This window comes from Stigmatopora nigra, chromosome 23 (assembly GCF_051989575.1).
Source record: "Stigmatopora nigra isolate UIUO_SnigA chromosome 23, RoL_Snig_1.1, whole genome shotgun sequence".
Classification (NCBI taxonomy): Eukaryota; Metazoa; Chordata; class Actinopteri; order Syngnathiformes; family Syngnathidae; genus Stigmatopora; species Stigmatopora nigra.
In genome coordinates, this window is record NC_135530.1 from 5,018,107 (window position 1) to 5,035,106 (window position 17,000).

Here is a 17,000-nt window from a genome sequence, read left to right on the forward strand (position 1 = left end):
ATTTAACTTTACTACTTATGATGCTGGCTACTTATTATGTTGACTGTTTATTTATGTTGACTACTTATGTTGACTTCTTATGTTGAATACTTATGTTGACTTCTTATGTTGACTACTTATGTTGACTTATTATGTTGACTACTTATGTTGACTACTTATTATGTTGACTACTTATTTATGTTGACTACTTATTATGTTGACTCCTTAGTATGTTGACTACTTACTATATTTACTACTTATTATGTTGACTATTTATTTATGTTGACTACTTTTTATGTTAACTACTTGTTATGTTTACTGCTTATTATGTTGACTATTTATTAATGTTGACTATATATTTATATTGACTACATATTATGTTTACTGCTTATTATGTTGACTATTTATTTATGTTGACTTCTTATGTGGACTACTTATTCATGTTGACTATTTATTTATGTTGACTTCTTATGTGGACTACTTATTCATGTTGACTACTTATGTTGACTATCTATTTATGGTGAATTCTTATGTTGACTACTTATTTATGTTGACTACTTATTATGTTGACTACTTATTATGTTGACTACTCATTATGTTGACTACTTATTATGTTGACTACTTATTATGTTGACTAACTATTATGTTGACTATTTATTCATGTTGACTATTTACTTATGTTGACTATTTACTTATGTTGACTATTTACTTATGTTGACTATTTACTTATGTTGACTAACTATTATGTTGACTATTTATTCATGTTGACTATTTATTCATGTTGACTATTTACTTATGTTGACTATTTACTTATGTTGACTACTTATTCATGTTGATTACTTTTGTTGACTATTTATTCATCTTGACTATTTATTCATGTTGACTTCTTATGTGGACTACTTAGTGTGAATGGCTGCCTGTCTCCCTGCGATCGGCTGAAAGTAAATCCTTAAACTAAAGGTTATTTTATTTTGTTTTAATGAACAGAAAGATGACTTTGAAGGCTTCTCTAACAATTAGGCGAGACACACTACCTGCATGAAAAGCTATATATATCAATGAATTAAAGTGGTGATATTAAAGTTGTGCATTTTTACTTATTCTTCTATCCAAAATGTAGATATCTTTTCAGTAAAAAACAAGAAAAATAACCCCCCAAAATAGAAACTTTTACATTTTTTGTTTCGTTTTTACACCACAATATTCCTACAAAAGGATGACATCACGCAGAACAAATTTTCTCAAAAAATTTAGCTAAAATTTCAAGAGGTGAAATACTGTAACGTGTATTTTTACTTATTCTTCTATCCAAAACTTAGAAACAGGTATCAGTACAAACAAGAAAAATAACCCCCAAAATAGAAAACATGTTTATTATATATTTTTAGTTTTGACCCCAAATTCATTCATGAATAGAGACAAAGCACCTTTAGTTTGTAGTCTTGAGCAGAAGAGGGCAGTATTTGATAATGGGAAGAAACTGCAATAACTAAATTTAAGCACAGCAATGAAGTATCCTTCTAAAAAAAAGTCCTTCTTATTCGCATACATTGCATAAGTGAGGGCACATTAGACATACACGTGTTATCCTCTCATTTTAAACCTTCAATCACTGAGTTAACCTGTGATCCTAACCAAACTAACTCAAATTCTCTTATTAACTCAACCTGATGATCTCAAACCTCTTCAACTTCTGGTCTTTCAAGGGCCTTGGCAGGACCCCCTCCTCGGTCTCCCCCACCAGCTCTTGTGCCTCGTTCTCCGACACCCCTTCCCCCCCATTGGCCCACCCATTCTGTCCATCCTTTGGACACTCCCCGTTGTAGGTCTTGACATAGTCCGCCACGCGCCAGCCTCGGAATTCCCCGGGCTCGGCACAGGTGAGTCCCGTGTGGGCCACGCCGGGGTGTAACTTGAGCCAATAGATCAAGTAGTGGATGTTATAGTCGCAGATCCACAGGTTGTTGTCCAAAGACAGCTTTCGCAGGAAATAAAGGTCCTCCAGGACGCCGTAATGGAAGTAGTGGAGGCCATTGTTGGACAGGTCCAGCTCACGAAGGTACAGCTGGCCTGCAAATGCACCTGGAATGCACATTTACAAAATGTACGCATATTTATATGACAGGATGGCTTACGAATGCACCAGGAATTTACATTTTTACAAAATGTACGCATATTTATATTTCAGGATGGCTTGCGAAACTTTCTTAAATGAACTGTATGATAAAAGTCCATAAGTTTAAGAACGGGAAAGGATAGGAACTTTCATTGATGGAATGACCCAAACGTTAGCGAGTGGTCAACCCTCAAAGGAAATGAATACGAGTCAATGGCGTGTCTCGTATACGCCAACGGGAAGGAAGCGAGACATCGGAATAAGATATTTTGCAGTGATTTCAGATGGCTTAGAGCTCAGCTTTGATCTCCAAGATAGAGGACAGGGTAACAGGAAGAGGGCGGGGTTAACTGTAGTATTCAGAGTAATTCATCAAATGAAGGAATACTGTTTTTTTTTGGCTGTAACCTTCCAAAACATTTACAGATTTTTTTTCACAAATACTTAGAGCAAAGCGGTCATCGGAGGATAGAAATTGGAAATACATATGTTTTTTTATGGGTTCAATTTAGGCGTACGGGCTAATTTAACATGATTTCCCCAATTCATCATTTGGCATAAACTCACTATGAAATGGTAAGACACAGTGCTAAATTGTTTTTTTTTTTTTTACATGCAAAGGTACATTAATGGATTGATAACATATTTCTCATCATAATATTGGATTCCTTCATGGTGTGACTGTATTCTTTGTGTTTTGGAATTTGATTTTAAACAAAAAATGGCACCTGGGTCTATTTGGTTAAGGCTGGTGCTGCTGAGGTTGAGCATTTTCAGGTCTTTGGACTGGAGGAATTGCTTTGGCCTAAGATGTTTAATGTTGTTGCCGGACAGATCCATCTTCACGATGTCGGAAGGCAAGCCGGACGGGACGTTACTCAAACCTGCGAGCATAAAGGGGCCGTCGTTATTGCATGCAGAGACGATGAGGTTGACATCTTTGGAATTGCTTGCGTATTATCATAGTCCAACCATCAAAATGCATCTGTAATACTATAATGCACTTACATACTGTAATACAAAAGGAGCATTAGAATAATACAGTGATAGCTCGCTACTTTGCAGATCAACTATTGCAGCTTATATTAAAAAAAATTCAAGTGTAGGAACAATAATACGAACATAAAATGGTGGGAAAAAGGGAAATCCCAATTGGAGAAGCCAGTATCTACTATTACGAGTTAAATAACAGCACACAGAGGCTTTTAAAAGTCCAAATAGACAGTATAAAAACACAGTCCCTACATCGCAGGTCTTGGAACTTTACACTTTGGAATTTTCGGTCAAAGTAAAACTCCTCAGAGGAAACGCCTAAACGTTTCTTGCATCAATGATTCGGCCAGAAATATGAAAGAAGTAGTGTCAATTCCATATGTCCATGTTTTGCATCCACCAGGTTTTTTTTTTCTGTATCTGTTTTCTCCATCTTGTCAGCGTCAAAAGTTCCCACAGGTCACGTCAAAGTCTAGCTATTTTCAAGATGTTGCGTAGGTCGATAGACGCCCCCCCACCATCTCCCCATCTCCCCTCTCAACAACAAACAAGTGATTCCAGGCTTTTTCGGAGGTCTAGAATCACACACATTTCCCTTCAGATTAGCCTTTAATGCACCAAACAGAAATCAACTTTAACGTCCGGCTGAGAAGATTTCTGCTTCCCACATGATAGACAAAACCGGAAAATTGTTTGTGGCACACTTTTTGTTTGGAAACGTTTGAATGAAAGGATAAAAAAAAAAAACGTTTGTGGATTCCTCAGGATTTGCAACATGGTCTCTAGCGTGGGTAATAAACTACTTGCAGGTGAACGGATAGAAGCACACAGAGTAGATTTGCTTGTATTTTCATCCTTTGTCTGTGGGTAGCTTGTAATTTAGTCCAAAAAATGCTGGCGTTTTTACAATAAAGATGTCGTCAACCTCAAAGAGTTTTGCCAAATTCTGTAAATGTTGCTGTGTTTTCATATATTGATTAACCAATATTGATCCATACATCATACCTGTCAATTTCGCAAATTCCTTATTGATGATTGATTATTAAGCGATTAAAAACAAAAATAAACAAACAGCAATTCAGATATGGCGCACTTAAAAGTCTAGAATTTTCTCCAAAATTTTAAATTCTCTAGATGTCGCTGTATGACGCTGACAACTTGACTGTTTGGGTACATTGCTTGCTGACACGCTATATTTTTATAGTGAAAAGACAGAAGTGACTAACTTAAAGCATGACTATTAGCCGTCGACCATGATGTTTTCGTCTTTCGAGGGTAGACATGGGTTTTCCAAAAAAATGCATTTAAAAAATGATCGTACAAAAGTTGTTATCTGGCATACATAATTTGAAATGATCACAATAAAGCTAAAATATGGGGAAGACGTATTAGTTGACAGGTATGATATATGGAGTGCATTGGATGATAAGGTACTTTTGCTGGCTTTTCCAAAAATTTGAGTGAAAATGAGATAATGTTGAGCTATATTTTTGTACTTGGCTGGTAAATGACACTCGGAAAAAGGGTGTCAAAATCTAAAAAATGCTCTTAAATATGAGTTTTGACGTTTGGCAGCTTTCAGATACCATTTTTTTACGCGTTTCTGCCGACTTCCATTCAAAAGGGAATCCCATTTTTTTTCTGGATCCCCCCAGTGGGTCTGCAGCTATTTCCCAACTTATTCATAAATTACAGCTGGAAAAAGTTTGGCCTAACTCTCCGCCAAAAGACTCTGGGACTGGAAAAAATAGAACTTCCCACTTTGGAGTTTTCGATGAACGTTCAAATCGCTCACCACGCATCAAACAAAAGGATTTTCCAGATTTTTCTTTGCATTATCAGCCACAAACGGTCAAAACTGAAAGAGCGAGAATCAAAAAACTACAATTTAAATCTTCTATTTGTATACTTTTTTTTTCATCGTACGGTTCAATTCAGGACATTCAGTTGAGTTTTTCGTGAATGGCCAAATGTGCAGCAGTAGAGAGGGAGAGCATGAATACATTTATGATTTATTTACACTGGAGCTCGTTAATCCACTTGGCCTACATCAGACTTGACTTCTGAGTCTGTAAGTTGTTATTGCATATGTTTTATATTGTTTACGTAGACTTTGTGCTTGGGATTTAAGCCCAATTTTTCTTAGCCAAGGCAGTTTTTCTTTATGTTTGCACAAGTAAAGTCAGCAGTACTATCTTTAGGGAATCCTACGCCCCTTGCAGTCAAACATGGCTTTCATAACTCACTACACAAGGTCCAGTTCTGCAAAAGACCAGCCAATGTCTCCAAACCTGGCAGAGGTTACATCCTCCTACTTCATTTTGAATAATAACCCTTCATTTAAAAACAGTGTAATCTATTTTTTTGTGCTAAAGAGACTTCTTTAGCAACCCCCAATGAATTCTTGCACTGAGAATGACGTGGAGCCTGAAACTTGCTGTGGTTCACCTCAGAGAAGCAGTTCACAAACCACAAGGGCGGCGCCATTTAAACGCGGGAGAGGAACCCGGAAAAAAAAGGACCTTATTTTTCTCTGGTTTGGGGTTAAAGCGGAAAGCAAGGTTTCTAAATTTATCTTGACTTTGTGGACATAGTTGCCGTTTTCTTGGGATCAATCCCTGTAATTTTGAGCCACTTCTTATTGTTGTGTTAATGAAGAGTAGATATAGGGGTTGATATCGAACCCGTGTAGTTAGTTGAATGAATATTTCAGTAAGAAAAGTAGTCCACTAGCCTTTTTTGTTTTTGTATGAGTGGTCTACTTTTGTACATCAGGTCTTCATCTTTTTTTCCTATAAGAATCTTTTCAAGAAGAAATATCAGGCAGAATTGCTGGCTATCGATAAAAGGATTTAGAATTTGAGATAGAAAACCCATTCACTGGCGATATAGTACTTGGAAAATATGCCTACCCGCCTTCCTCAACCATTTGAACCACAAAGAAGACGCTTTGTGGGATTCTGCCGGAAGATTTTTGGCAGTTGAATCATGCTTTCAAATATTTTACTCGACTCGACTATTGTTCATAAGTAGAGGGAGTCAAAAGGTTGCTGGTAAAATGTAAAGGAAAGATAAGAGAAAAGCCCCATTGAGTGATGGTTGTTTGCAATGTTGTCGCCCTTTTTTAAGGGTTCATTGAAACAGTTTTGTGATCACGAAATACTCATTGGCATCCGGATGCCAATCGAATTCTCGTCTTCCTTTGTGTCATGAGATTGGTAAAATCCTCCATGATTTTTGTGGAGGAATTCAATTCAGGTCAGCGGCAGCCACAGCCATGCTCACCTTTGTTGCTGCAGTCCAATACGGGTTTGGGGAACAAGTAGGTGTGGCACATAGATGTGGCCCCTGTCTTTATGACGGGTGGCTTAGGTTGAGTCTCATCCACCTGGTTGTCACCTGCACACAACGAGTCCACGTTCAGCTTCTTCAACTTCTGGCCCCTGAGCGAAAGAGGCTCCGCACACTTGGCGAAATTGCCCAGGTTGCGGTTACTAGGCACCTGCAGCATCCTAAGCAGGCTGTCCAACGGGCACTGACAGCTCCAGGGATTGTCGTACAGTCGGAGGTAGGCCAGGCGGGGCAAGGGTAGCAAGAATTCCTCGCTGGCTGTTTTCAGCTTGTTGTGTTGGAGAAGTAACGTCCTGAGTTTGGGAAGCCCGTTAAATGCACGCTCTTCTACCATGGAGATGTCGTTCTGCTGGAGGTCCAGGCTCTTCAGTTGTGCGAATTGGGAGAACATGTTGTCCCTCAGAACCTAAACAAGGAGATATGGGATTTGTGGTCATTTCTGAGTGTGTGCATTTTGCTACTGTATTTTGCTACTGCATTTTGCGACTGCATTTTGCGACTGCATTTTGCGACTGCATTTTGCGACTGCATTTTGCTACTGCATTTTGCTACTGCATTTTGCTACTGCATTTTGCTACTGCATTTTGCTACTGCATTTTGCTACTGCATTTTGCTACTGCATTTTGCTACTGCATTTTGCTACTGCATTTTGCTACTGCATTTTGCTACTGCATTTTGCTACTGCATTTTGCTACTGCATTTTGCTACTGCATTTTGCTACTGCATTTTGCTACTGCATTTTGCTACTGCATTTTGCTACTGCATTTTGCTACTGCATTTCGCTACTGCATTTCGCTACTGCATTTCGCTACTGCATTTCGCTACTGCATTTCGCGACTGCATTTCGCGACTGCATTTCGCGACTGCATTTCGCGACTGCATTTCGCTACTGCATTTCGCTACTGCATTTCGCTACTGCATTTCGCTACTGCATTTCGCTACTGCATTTCGCTACTGCATTTCGCTACTGCATTTCGCTACTGCATTTCGCTACTGCATTTCGCTACTGCATTTCGCTACTGCATTTCGCTACTGCATTTCGCCACTGCATTTCGCCACTGCATTTCGCTACTGCATTTTGCTACTGCATTTTGCGACTGCATTTTGCTACTGCATTTTGCCACTGCATTTTGCTACTGCATTTTGCTCAATTTTCATCTTTAAATGCCAAAAAAAACAGGAATTCGCCTGGAATTGCTCTGAAATAGGCAGAAACCGAAAAACTAACAAGAAGCGTACATGAAAGTCCTTCAAAATCAATAGATAATGAACCAAAATTCCTTCAAATAGAAACGCCTGCTATTGACAATGAGAGATGTACAATTCATTTCAACTGTGAATGCACATCTTTCATTCCCAATGATGTCACTAGATGTCCAATTCAATACAACTGGGAGGGGCGAATGAACTACTGATGATTCCCCTCTCTCAGTCATCATGGATTGGACGCCCAGCTGTTAATTGTTCCCTAAAATCCAACATACGGGTATGTGGTTGAAAGAGAAATGAAAGGCTGTTCCTTCAATGAGTTTCATTACATTTGATCTCAAGCCCCACAGCCAAAAGACGCTGCACAGATGTTCATGCTGTCAACAAACGGCTGCAATTTGGGTCACGGTGAGAGGTCATATCCACCGACCGCACGGAAATGACTTCAGGGGTCTTCACAAGAGACATAAAAGTGTTCTGTCTGGACAAGCTGTGGCTTATGTCAGAACTGCAACTAAAGTTCTGCGTCCAAGATCCTGACAGCTGCTTGTACTTGCCTGGATTTTATTCCTGGCCAGAAGCAGGTGGTGGATATCTTTGGGCCAGTCTTGCATGACGGTCGTCAGCTGCCTGTCCTGGCAGTCCAGGTACTTCTCCCCCGCTTCCACGTACTCCTTGCATTCCCGAGTTTGGCGTTTGACCAGGCCGTGCCTTCGCCGCCATCCTGACCCATCGGCCAGGCCGGAGCGAGGACCTCTTCGAGGATGGGCCAACCGGAAGAGCAGCAGGAGACAGAACCAGGCGAGGAGACGCATGCTTGGTAAAGGACGCTGGTTCGGGAGGCGGCGACGTGCGGAAGTTGTCACAGCTGCGAGGCAAAAGGACAAGAAATTTGTGTTTGAAAACGGATCTGCACGTCATTGGTCAAACCAGGGAGTCTTTTGCCATCACAAAGAGAGAAAAAGCCTTCCGAGCATCACAGGGCGACACTCAGAACTGCGGAATGAATCATTTCCAATTGTAGCAAACCGCAACCCTCCCCTGGACAGTCTAGCGCACTGGAACAAGCCCGTCACTGTGGATGATCCTTTTTTTTGTGTGAATAACAGACAGACGCAGCTGAGAATGTATATAGTCAGGAAAAAAAATCCCTCCCTCTGTCTTTACAAGGAACAAACTCTAACCAAACTTTGTTTTTCTTGCATTGACTTATGGTAAAGTTCCACCTAAAAATGTGGCTGGATGGACTATACTCAGTACTCGTTATGTAAGACGTTTACCATTGTCTTTGAATCATTTCCATCATTGTTTAGTGAAGAAATTTTATCTTTCAGTGTGTTTGCCTTTTCCACATTAGACTGTCGATCCTGTGAGATGAGTTGACATGTTTCAGGGGCTTGTGTTAATGGCTTATATTAGGTGCAAATTGTCAAGATATTATGTTTTTTGGTTGTTTTTGGTCTTTTTTTTTTACACGCAAACATTTGACAGCTCTGGAAAGTACTTTCAAGTTGTACTTCTTTAGAGCAGAGAGGATGACTACGGTGTTACATTAGTTGGCCAGTGTGGTTGCGAAACCATTGTTTCTGAAAATGAGAGACGACAATTGGTCATAAATTGTACCCACGGATTTGAAAGCAATTCAATTTACAGATGTGGTTTCAAAACAAAGTTAAAAAGCAGATGTTATACAGTCAATTCTGCCACTTTGGACTCTTTGCCCACATGGATTTAACAATTATTTTTTCCTTGCAAGAAAGACACATGATGTTTTGGGGTTGTTGACGGGTCATTTTGACTTTGGCTGACATCATCACACCACCTACAGGAAGAAAACTATGAGAAAGCCAGTTTCAGGACAAAGGGAACTTCTCTGAAAGTCATTTTCAAGTCTCTGGCTTTCAAAAAAGAAGAACATGAGTCAATTGACAGAACAACAAGGAGGCTAGGAATGAAATCATCTGGTTTTTTTGAAATCTGAGAGTTGTCAGAGGTGCTTAGTCAAAGTTCCTGAATGCTTACTTCCCTAAAAATGTCCCCCCTAACTCGCCACTAACTCAGAACATGACACGATTGTCCACGGGGAGTCCTTCAGGCACAAGGGCCACTTTGTTTGCACAAAGAAAGCAGAACCATAAGTGGACTGCTTGCAAAAAAACTACCTGAAGGAGTACAATGGCCTTCAACTGTTTTAATTTGGGGTTAATTATAGAAAAGAATGAAAGGACTAAGTTCTCTTTCTGAGGTAAGAACTCTAAAACATGCTGATGCAGACTTACAGTATGGAACAGTAAGGGAGCATTACGGAAGATCCCTGAGTGCCTAATTGAAGACAGATTTGTTTGTTTCTGCAAACAAGAACGGAAACGTTCGGATAAAACGATGCCGATGGATTTAGTTGCTTTGACCAAACTCCAGCCCAACTGCTTTTTCTTCTGGGGAACAAGTTGTTCTATGGTTTTTTTCTTGGGATCAACAATGTATAGTAGTAGAGATATGCTTTTCACCGTCACCCCCACCCCCACTCGGTGTTCATGCTCTGAAAACATCTGGATTTTGTCACGAGTGGGAAAGCGCTACATTCAAATCATTCATCAACGACTCTGTAGGTCACTACGGGCAATTTGGGGTTGCGTCTTAATATAAAAGGGTGATGAATGGAAGACAGCTGGATGGACTTTTTAAGCATTTTTAATGAGTAGTATGGCAGGACTAAGTTGGCAAAGGACATTCAAGGAAATGGCTAACTTCGAAGTAGTAGTGAGGAGTTGAAACTCAAAATAAAGTTGTTGTTTTTTCCCTTCCCTTCCCATGAATTCCAAGCTGAAACCACATGTGGCTGAAATTCTCCTCGCATGGGGGGTCTCTGTGTCTATTTGCATGAAGCAGAGTACATCAAGTCGTCTAAAAAGTTATGTAACACGGACTAAATTGTCTTAGATAATGTCGAGATAAACATGCATTGAGTGGGAATGTTTAGAATGCTTACAATCCAGTAGAAAGAAATCTTGGCCTTGTGGAAGGGAGGGCAAATTGGGTAGCTGGAAGAAGCGCTTACATCAGCACAATTGTCATTTATAGACTCCAAATGTCTACCCAGTTTGCCACCCACCAGAACACTTTTAGAAAAACACATGCAAATATTCCAAAAGCAAAAGAATCTGCTGTCCCCAGGAAAAAAAACGTCAGGAATTTTGATAAAAAACATATGACAAGATTTCTATGTATATGAGAGCGGATCGGAATGCAAGTGTCATGTCAGTCCTACCTGACCAGGGAGGGACTCGGGTTCGGGTCGGTCAATTAGGACCTGCAAATCGCCGGTATTTCCCGCGTCGCCGGCTCCTAATCCTGACATGAGCGCGGCGTCCAAGCCAAGATCGTCTGCCTCTGAACTTAAAGTAGTGAGTCGAAAACTGGCGTCTCCCCCCCCTCTCTCTCACTCTCTCTCTCTCCCTTACTCTCTCTCACACTCTCTCTCTCTCTCTCTCTCTCTCTCTCACAAGTTTGCTTACTAAACATCGATCCCAAGACTGTATATTAACTGGTCCTATGCACCATGCCATAAACAGAAACAATAAAGTGACCATCTAGACTGGTTTTGTGAACGTAATCTGAGTATAAGGAAAAAAACTTCAAAAAATGGAAGGCCTGGAACAAGAATTGCAGGCGTTTTAATTAAATGTTGTTGGCAGTTTTCTCCCAATCTATCAGGTATCACTTATGCGCTAATCTTAAGGCTATGCCAGTGGACCATTCACCACTGTGAGTAGGGAAACGACACCATATTAGGAGCAGTATTGTGCTCAGTCTAAAATGGATTGTTTACTGCCAAATCTTTTTAATGGCTGCAGGGCACTTAAAATTGTTCAGTTTGAAGTATAAATGGAAGGTACATGGGGAGGGTTGGTGGTAGTTTAGAGGTTTTTTTTGGGGGGGACCTTGATGATGGTACATTATGGATCAAATAAGTTATGACTAGAAAGTAAAGATGGCGCCATTAGAAATCGAATCAGAATTGATTAGGAAAAATAAAAAAAACAGACCCAATTGTGTCATTTTTAGAGGAATTGTCCGCTTTTTAATTAAAAAAAAGTATTGGTTTACATTTTTTAGGCGCAAAGTCATTTGACGTCCAATCCATTTTGAGTGGGAGGTTTGGCTAAAATAGCTCAATGTATTCATGTCCACTAAATTGCTTATACAATTTATTTATAATATTTTGGTGCTGAAAAACTGAAAAAAGGGCTTTATTATTGCATTTTTTCTGCCTTTGCGGTTATCACCCTTTTATAGTAGAATAACAATAATATCTCTGTTCAAATAGGCTGAACAAAAGACATTTGGATCCACTAACATGCAACAAAGGTGGAAACTAATAGCATATGTAAATCCAAATAAATGTCACAATGATGTATTGCAATCAGGCAATTTGTAGCAAGCTTAGTAAAGCATGTAAACAAAAAAGACAGCAGCAGACCTCTAATTAATTAGCTTGGTAGCTTCCCATCCCTTCCTTAGTGCACGTTGTCATTGATGTTGGCAATATTTTCCTTATCTCTTGCAACCAATACAAAAAGAATCCTAATTAAATGGAGACATCTTTCATGCATTTCACAAGAAGTCACAGCGCTCCCTTTCTTTTATCTTTCCACAGTCTAGTTAATGAACTGTGTGTGTGTGTTTTGTTTTTTTCTTACCATGCCTGGTTTTCATCCATCACCCAATGGAAACACACACACACACACACACACACACACACACACACACACACACACAGATGCAACAATGTAAGCCCACCAAGCAGACCATCTGTAACAAGTGTTGCATGACTTGATTTTTTTTGTTTTGTTTTATGAGCATAGATTGAAAAAACCCTTTTTTTGTCTCAACACAAAAAAAAGTCAGACAGCATGAATCCTCCTCAAGTCGTCAAATGACATCTTATCGTGGAAGGTCAACTTGTGTGTCATGTGGTCAATGATTAAAAGTTATCTTGCAATACAACTGGAATGCGTCTAGAAGAACAACATTAAAATGAATAATAAGATTTGCACATTTTGTGCTATTGAAATAGCCACGTTAAACTGTCAATTGCATCATTTCTGATGCTTAGCAGTGGGGAGGATTGATTGGTTAGTGTGTACTAGCTCTTATTTCTTGGCCCAGTAAGATGAAGAATACAAATTGACAACCTCCCGGTTTGCAACCCGTTTTCTGAACCGCGGCAAATTTCAGACGTGACGAGGCCAGCTAATTAAAAATGGACTGGATATTTCCCAACTTTTATTTGCTTGGTTGAACTTTTTTTAACCTCGCCCCCTCCCCACCCATGGCAAAACCTACTTTTAATCCTTGAAAATATTTACCACTGGTAGCCAAGATAAAGTTATTATCAAGTCCAAATTTTCCATTCAGATTACGACTTACAACGTTAATAATCAATTTAACTGCAATGGAATCTCATTGCATTTATTTGAAGGACACGCGAAACCTACATTTTCTGTCCATGTTGTCAAGTAAGCAGGAAAAGACAGGAAAATACTCCCATATGGAAAAGGTAATTATTGGCATATGCATCCGTCTTTTATGGTAATATCAAAGAATCTCACATTTCCGCAGTCTCAACATCTTTTGTTTACGTTTGATCAGCCGAGAGCAGATTGAAGCAAAGAGACTATAATTAAATGAAATTTCCTAGAATATGGGATGAATAAAGTTATCCAATATTAATAGCAGGAGCGCTGCCTTATTGCCAATGGTTGAAAATAGCTTGAGAACCTGCTGGAGCTGCCATCCAATCAGTTGCTCTTATCAAAAGTGCCAAGTGTTGTTTTCATTTGCCTTCGTTAGTCATATGAGATAAACTCCTTTTGGCTTTGGATTGCCATATATTTTTATTTTTTTTTACTTCATAGCTCTCATTGCTTGGAGTCATGTGGTTGTTATCATTTTGTACACTATTCATTCTTGGGAAAGAAGTCTTTATATCATTAGGGTTGCTAAAAACAGAGAGGTAAGACTACTACTATGTAGTATTTTAGAAAAAAAACGAATCAAAATGCATACAAATGTCAATTTAAAGCAATTTATTTCCAAAAACTCATGTGTATGTGTGCTTTTCGCCTCTTGAGTCCCTCCAGGCATCCCTTCTTCTTGTAATTAGCTGCACGTGATTGGCCATCAGCTCTTGTGTGTCTATTAAAGCCAAGTTACCACACCATGTTCTATATAGCTCATCAGATTTAGTTATTTGATTGTATTCATTAATTTGTGAACCGCTGCATCCTCACTATGGTCGCAGGGGGTGCTGGAGCTTATGCCAACTGACTTTTGGCCTAATTTCATCCAGCTGTAACATAAACCAATTAAGTTTTATCTTTGAACAACATTCATTATGTAATTTTCAGTGCATCTTAATGGATGTGTAGCACTTAATAACCAACAGATATTTTAAAAAGCCGTACAAAAGTATAATTTATTCAAATTAGAAATGGGTAGTCATACTTTTAAATCCAGATCTCTTAAAAGACAAAATTTGGTGTCAATGAATACACATGTTACTGCTTTTATTAGACTTTGACAGCTGCAGAAACATGCGGAAACGTGTGTTTTTCATCTGAATATGTTTATTTTTTTGTTTTTTTGCTACTATGTATAAATATTCACTCTGTCCGTCCCTTTTTCTCTGTCATTAAGTTTTGGATATGATGGACTCTCAAAGTACCAAACTTTAGATCATCCTTGTACTCCTCCAAATGATTTCCAGCCATTTTCTTACCACAGAGACGAAGTGGGAGGAACCAAAATGTGAAAATCAAGCAAGGGAATGGAAAACTGTCTTCTACAAGAAGCCACCGCCATCACGGAAAATTACATGTCTGTCTTTCTGTGGTTTAAGTACACAGTAAAATAACAAGTTTTGCTGATATTTCTCACTAGATTTGGAAAAAAAAGACTTAAAACAATCCATTTCTTCAAAAAAATGTTTGCCTTTTTGCATCCATTTTTTTTAGTAATGGCCTCTTGCACAATTCTTCCTTTAAAATTGGACTAGTTACCAGCATTGATGGTGTTGTCAAACTTGATGATTTAAATTCGGCTGTCTTGACCCAGATGTTATTTTCTTTTCAAGGTCATAAAGTTTTTTGGGAACAAACATTGTAAAAACAGACCCCAAAAGAACCCCAACATCCGGGCTATTGTTATTTCTACATTGTTGTTGTTGTTATTTTCTCTAGTTTAACCCAAACAAGTATGTGGTTGTCTGAGAATGGATGAAACCATAGTTATGCAGTGTCACTATATATACATATATATACTCACTAAACAAAGATATATTTAAATAAACCACTATGTTTTCCGTCTGGCTTACAGAGGAATTTAATTGCTTCCATCCATTTGCGCCAAAATGTCAACATTCTCACTCCAATCCACTTTTCATACGGTGTACCTTTTACTATTTGCTAGCTTTAGTTCAAAGTAGAAAGTGCCATGACAGTTGTGAGGTGTCTGGAGATGCAAACCTCCCGAAAGGTCACCAATCTGGAATCAATTAACTTTAACCTGGCAGCGTAAATGCATGTTTTCTTTTTTCGCTTTTGTGTCAGGTAGTTACTTAACTGCTTCTCTAGCAAAGAGCTTTACAAGTCGGGGATCCGTCTCACAAAAGACGGTGAGTCAGCGTCTTCCAGTAAGCTGTTAGTGAAGGGGGGCACTTATGTTGAAGGTCATTAACTGATGCTTAGGGGGTTGTCTTTTTTTTTGGCTGGCAAAGATATTATAGACTGTTTGGTTTCCAGCAAAATTGGTATGACGTGATTCCGTTTAGTTCCGTTTTGACCGTTTTAAATCGGACAAGGCGGACTGAAATAATGACAGTTGCCTGACAGCTAGTTTTTATTGTTGTTGTTTTTTCTCTTCAACTGTATTGATGAACAAAATGGGCCAGGAAAGCTTTAGCCATGGCAGTGACACTAAAAGCATGTTAGCACATATAATATTGCGATTTAAAAAAAAAATTGTATTATAAGAACTGGTTCAAAAGCCCTGAATATTCATTTTTTTTATAGATATAAACTGTTTATTTGAACTTTTATTCTTAGTAAAGCAAAAAATCTAATAATCATTTGTTTTTTATTTCAAATGGAATTTTTTGGGAGAAAATTATATTCAATATTTAAGTGGAATACTGAAAATATGTTTATTTTTAGATTTTATCAAATGCTTTTTGACCTAAAAACACCAAAAGAAAAAATGGATAAACAATTGCAATTATTGATTTAAAAGGGGGAAAATCAGGAAATATAATATACATCTATAATCCTCATTTGAATTTGATCCTAAAACAGAAAGTCAGCAATCAAGATTTCCTTCCCCGGGCCACACAAAATGATGCAGCGGACCACATTTGGCCCCCGGGCCGCCACTTTGACACACGTGGCCTAGAACAATGTTGAAATACCTTAACTACTTTTCTCGCTATAAAACACAGCGACTAAAACATAAGCCCACATTTTAGTGATACGCTTTTGACTAGAAGATGAGCAAATGACAACATAAGAGTGATTTTAGAGTCAGAAAACATAAATAAAGTCCGATACCTCCCGAACAGAGCAATTCATTTTTTTTTACAAGTGTGTAAATGATTCTGTCAAAGCCTTCATAAATGCTGTTGTCAGGAATTTTAAGGCTCTTTAAACATCTGTTTATAAAGTGTCTGCAGACACTTAGCTTCAAGGGCAAAATCTTTAAGGAGAGATAGTCTACTAACTATGTCAAGTATGGAAAAATGCCAACAACTGCATCTGTCTCTGTGTGTGTTTGTTTTCAATCCGTCGCCACATACCCATAAAAAGTAGATCCTCCTAGAAATCATTGTGCATGCTCTCATAAAATAAGAGTTATGACCACATTGATATCCTTGTGTTGAGATGCCTTGCAGAAAAAAAAATACATCAATAAATGTCTTGTAGGTACTCATAAGCATATCATCACTATTTACATTATTTTGCTGTCATTAATGGAGTTTTAAAGCTGATGAGCATTTAAAAAATGGCTGACTTTGCACTTCTAGCCAACAAGTCAAACACATTGACTCTTTACTTTGTCACTTATGCAGCTGTGTTAGGAAAAAAAAGCCCTTGAAAATCCCTATAGGGGGAAAAGAAGGGGAAACTAAGGTTGCCAAAATACTACTGAACATACCCTGTAATCCAGCTCTTTTGTCATGCTTAACAGCTCTCCTTACATCATTTTCATCTGTTGTACATTATAAATGTGGTGATAAATTGCATTGGGAATATCTGCTGCTTTTTTTTTATGCACGTTTAAGTTTTCTAGCATGATAAAT

General features: G+C 38.6%; 1 protein-coding gene across 1 annotated transcript; it reads right to left on the reverse strand.

Moving 5' to 3' along the window:
- Nucleotides 1-1,336: 1,336 nt before the first annotated feature.
- Nucleotides 1,337-11,063, reverse strand: lrrc17 (leucine rich repeat containing 17). Its single transcript, XM_077709735.1, has 5 exons — nucleotides 10,917-11,063; nucleotides 8,206-8,516; nucleotides 6,374-6,845; nucleotides 2,824-2,979; nucleotides 1,337-2,061 (listed from the first exon to the last, which is right to left on the reverse strand). The coding sequence occupies exons 2-5, from the start codon at nucleotides 8,461-8,463 to the stop codon at nucleotides 1,637-1,639; spliced, it is 1,311 nt and encodes a 436-aa protein (XP_077565861.1). The 5' UTR covers nucleotides 8,464-8,516; nucleotides 10,917-11,063; the 3' UTR covers nucleotides 1,337-1,636.
- Between the last annotated feature and the right edge of the window lie 5,937 nt (nucleotides 11,064-17,000).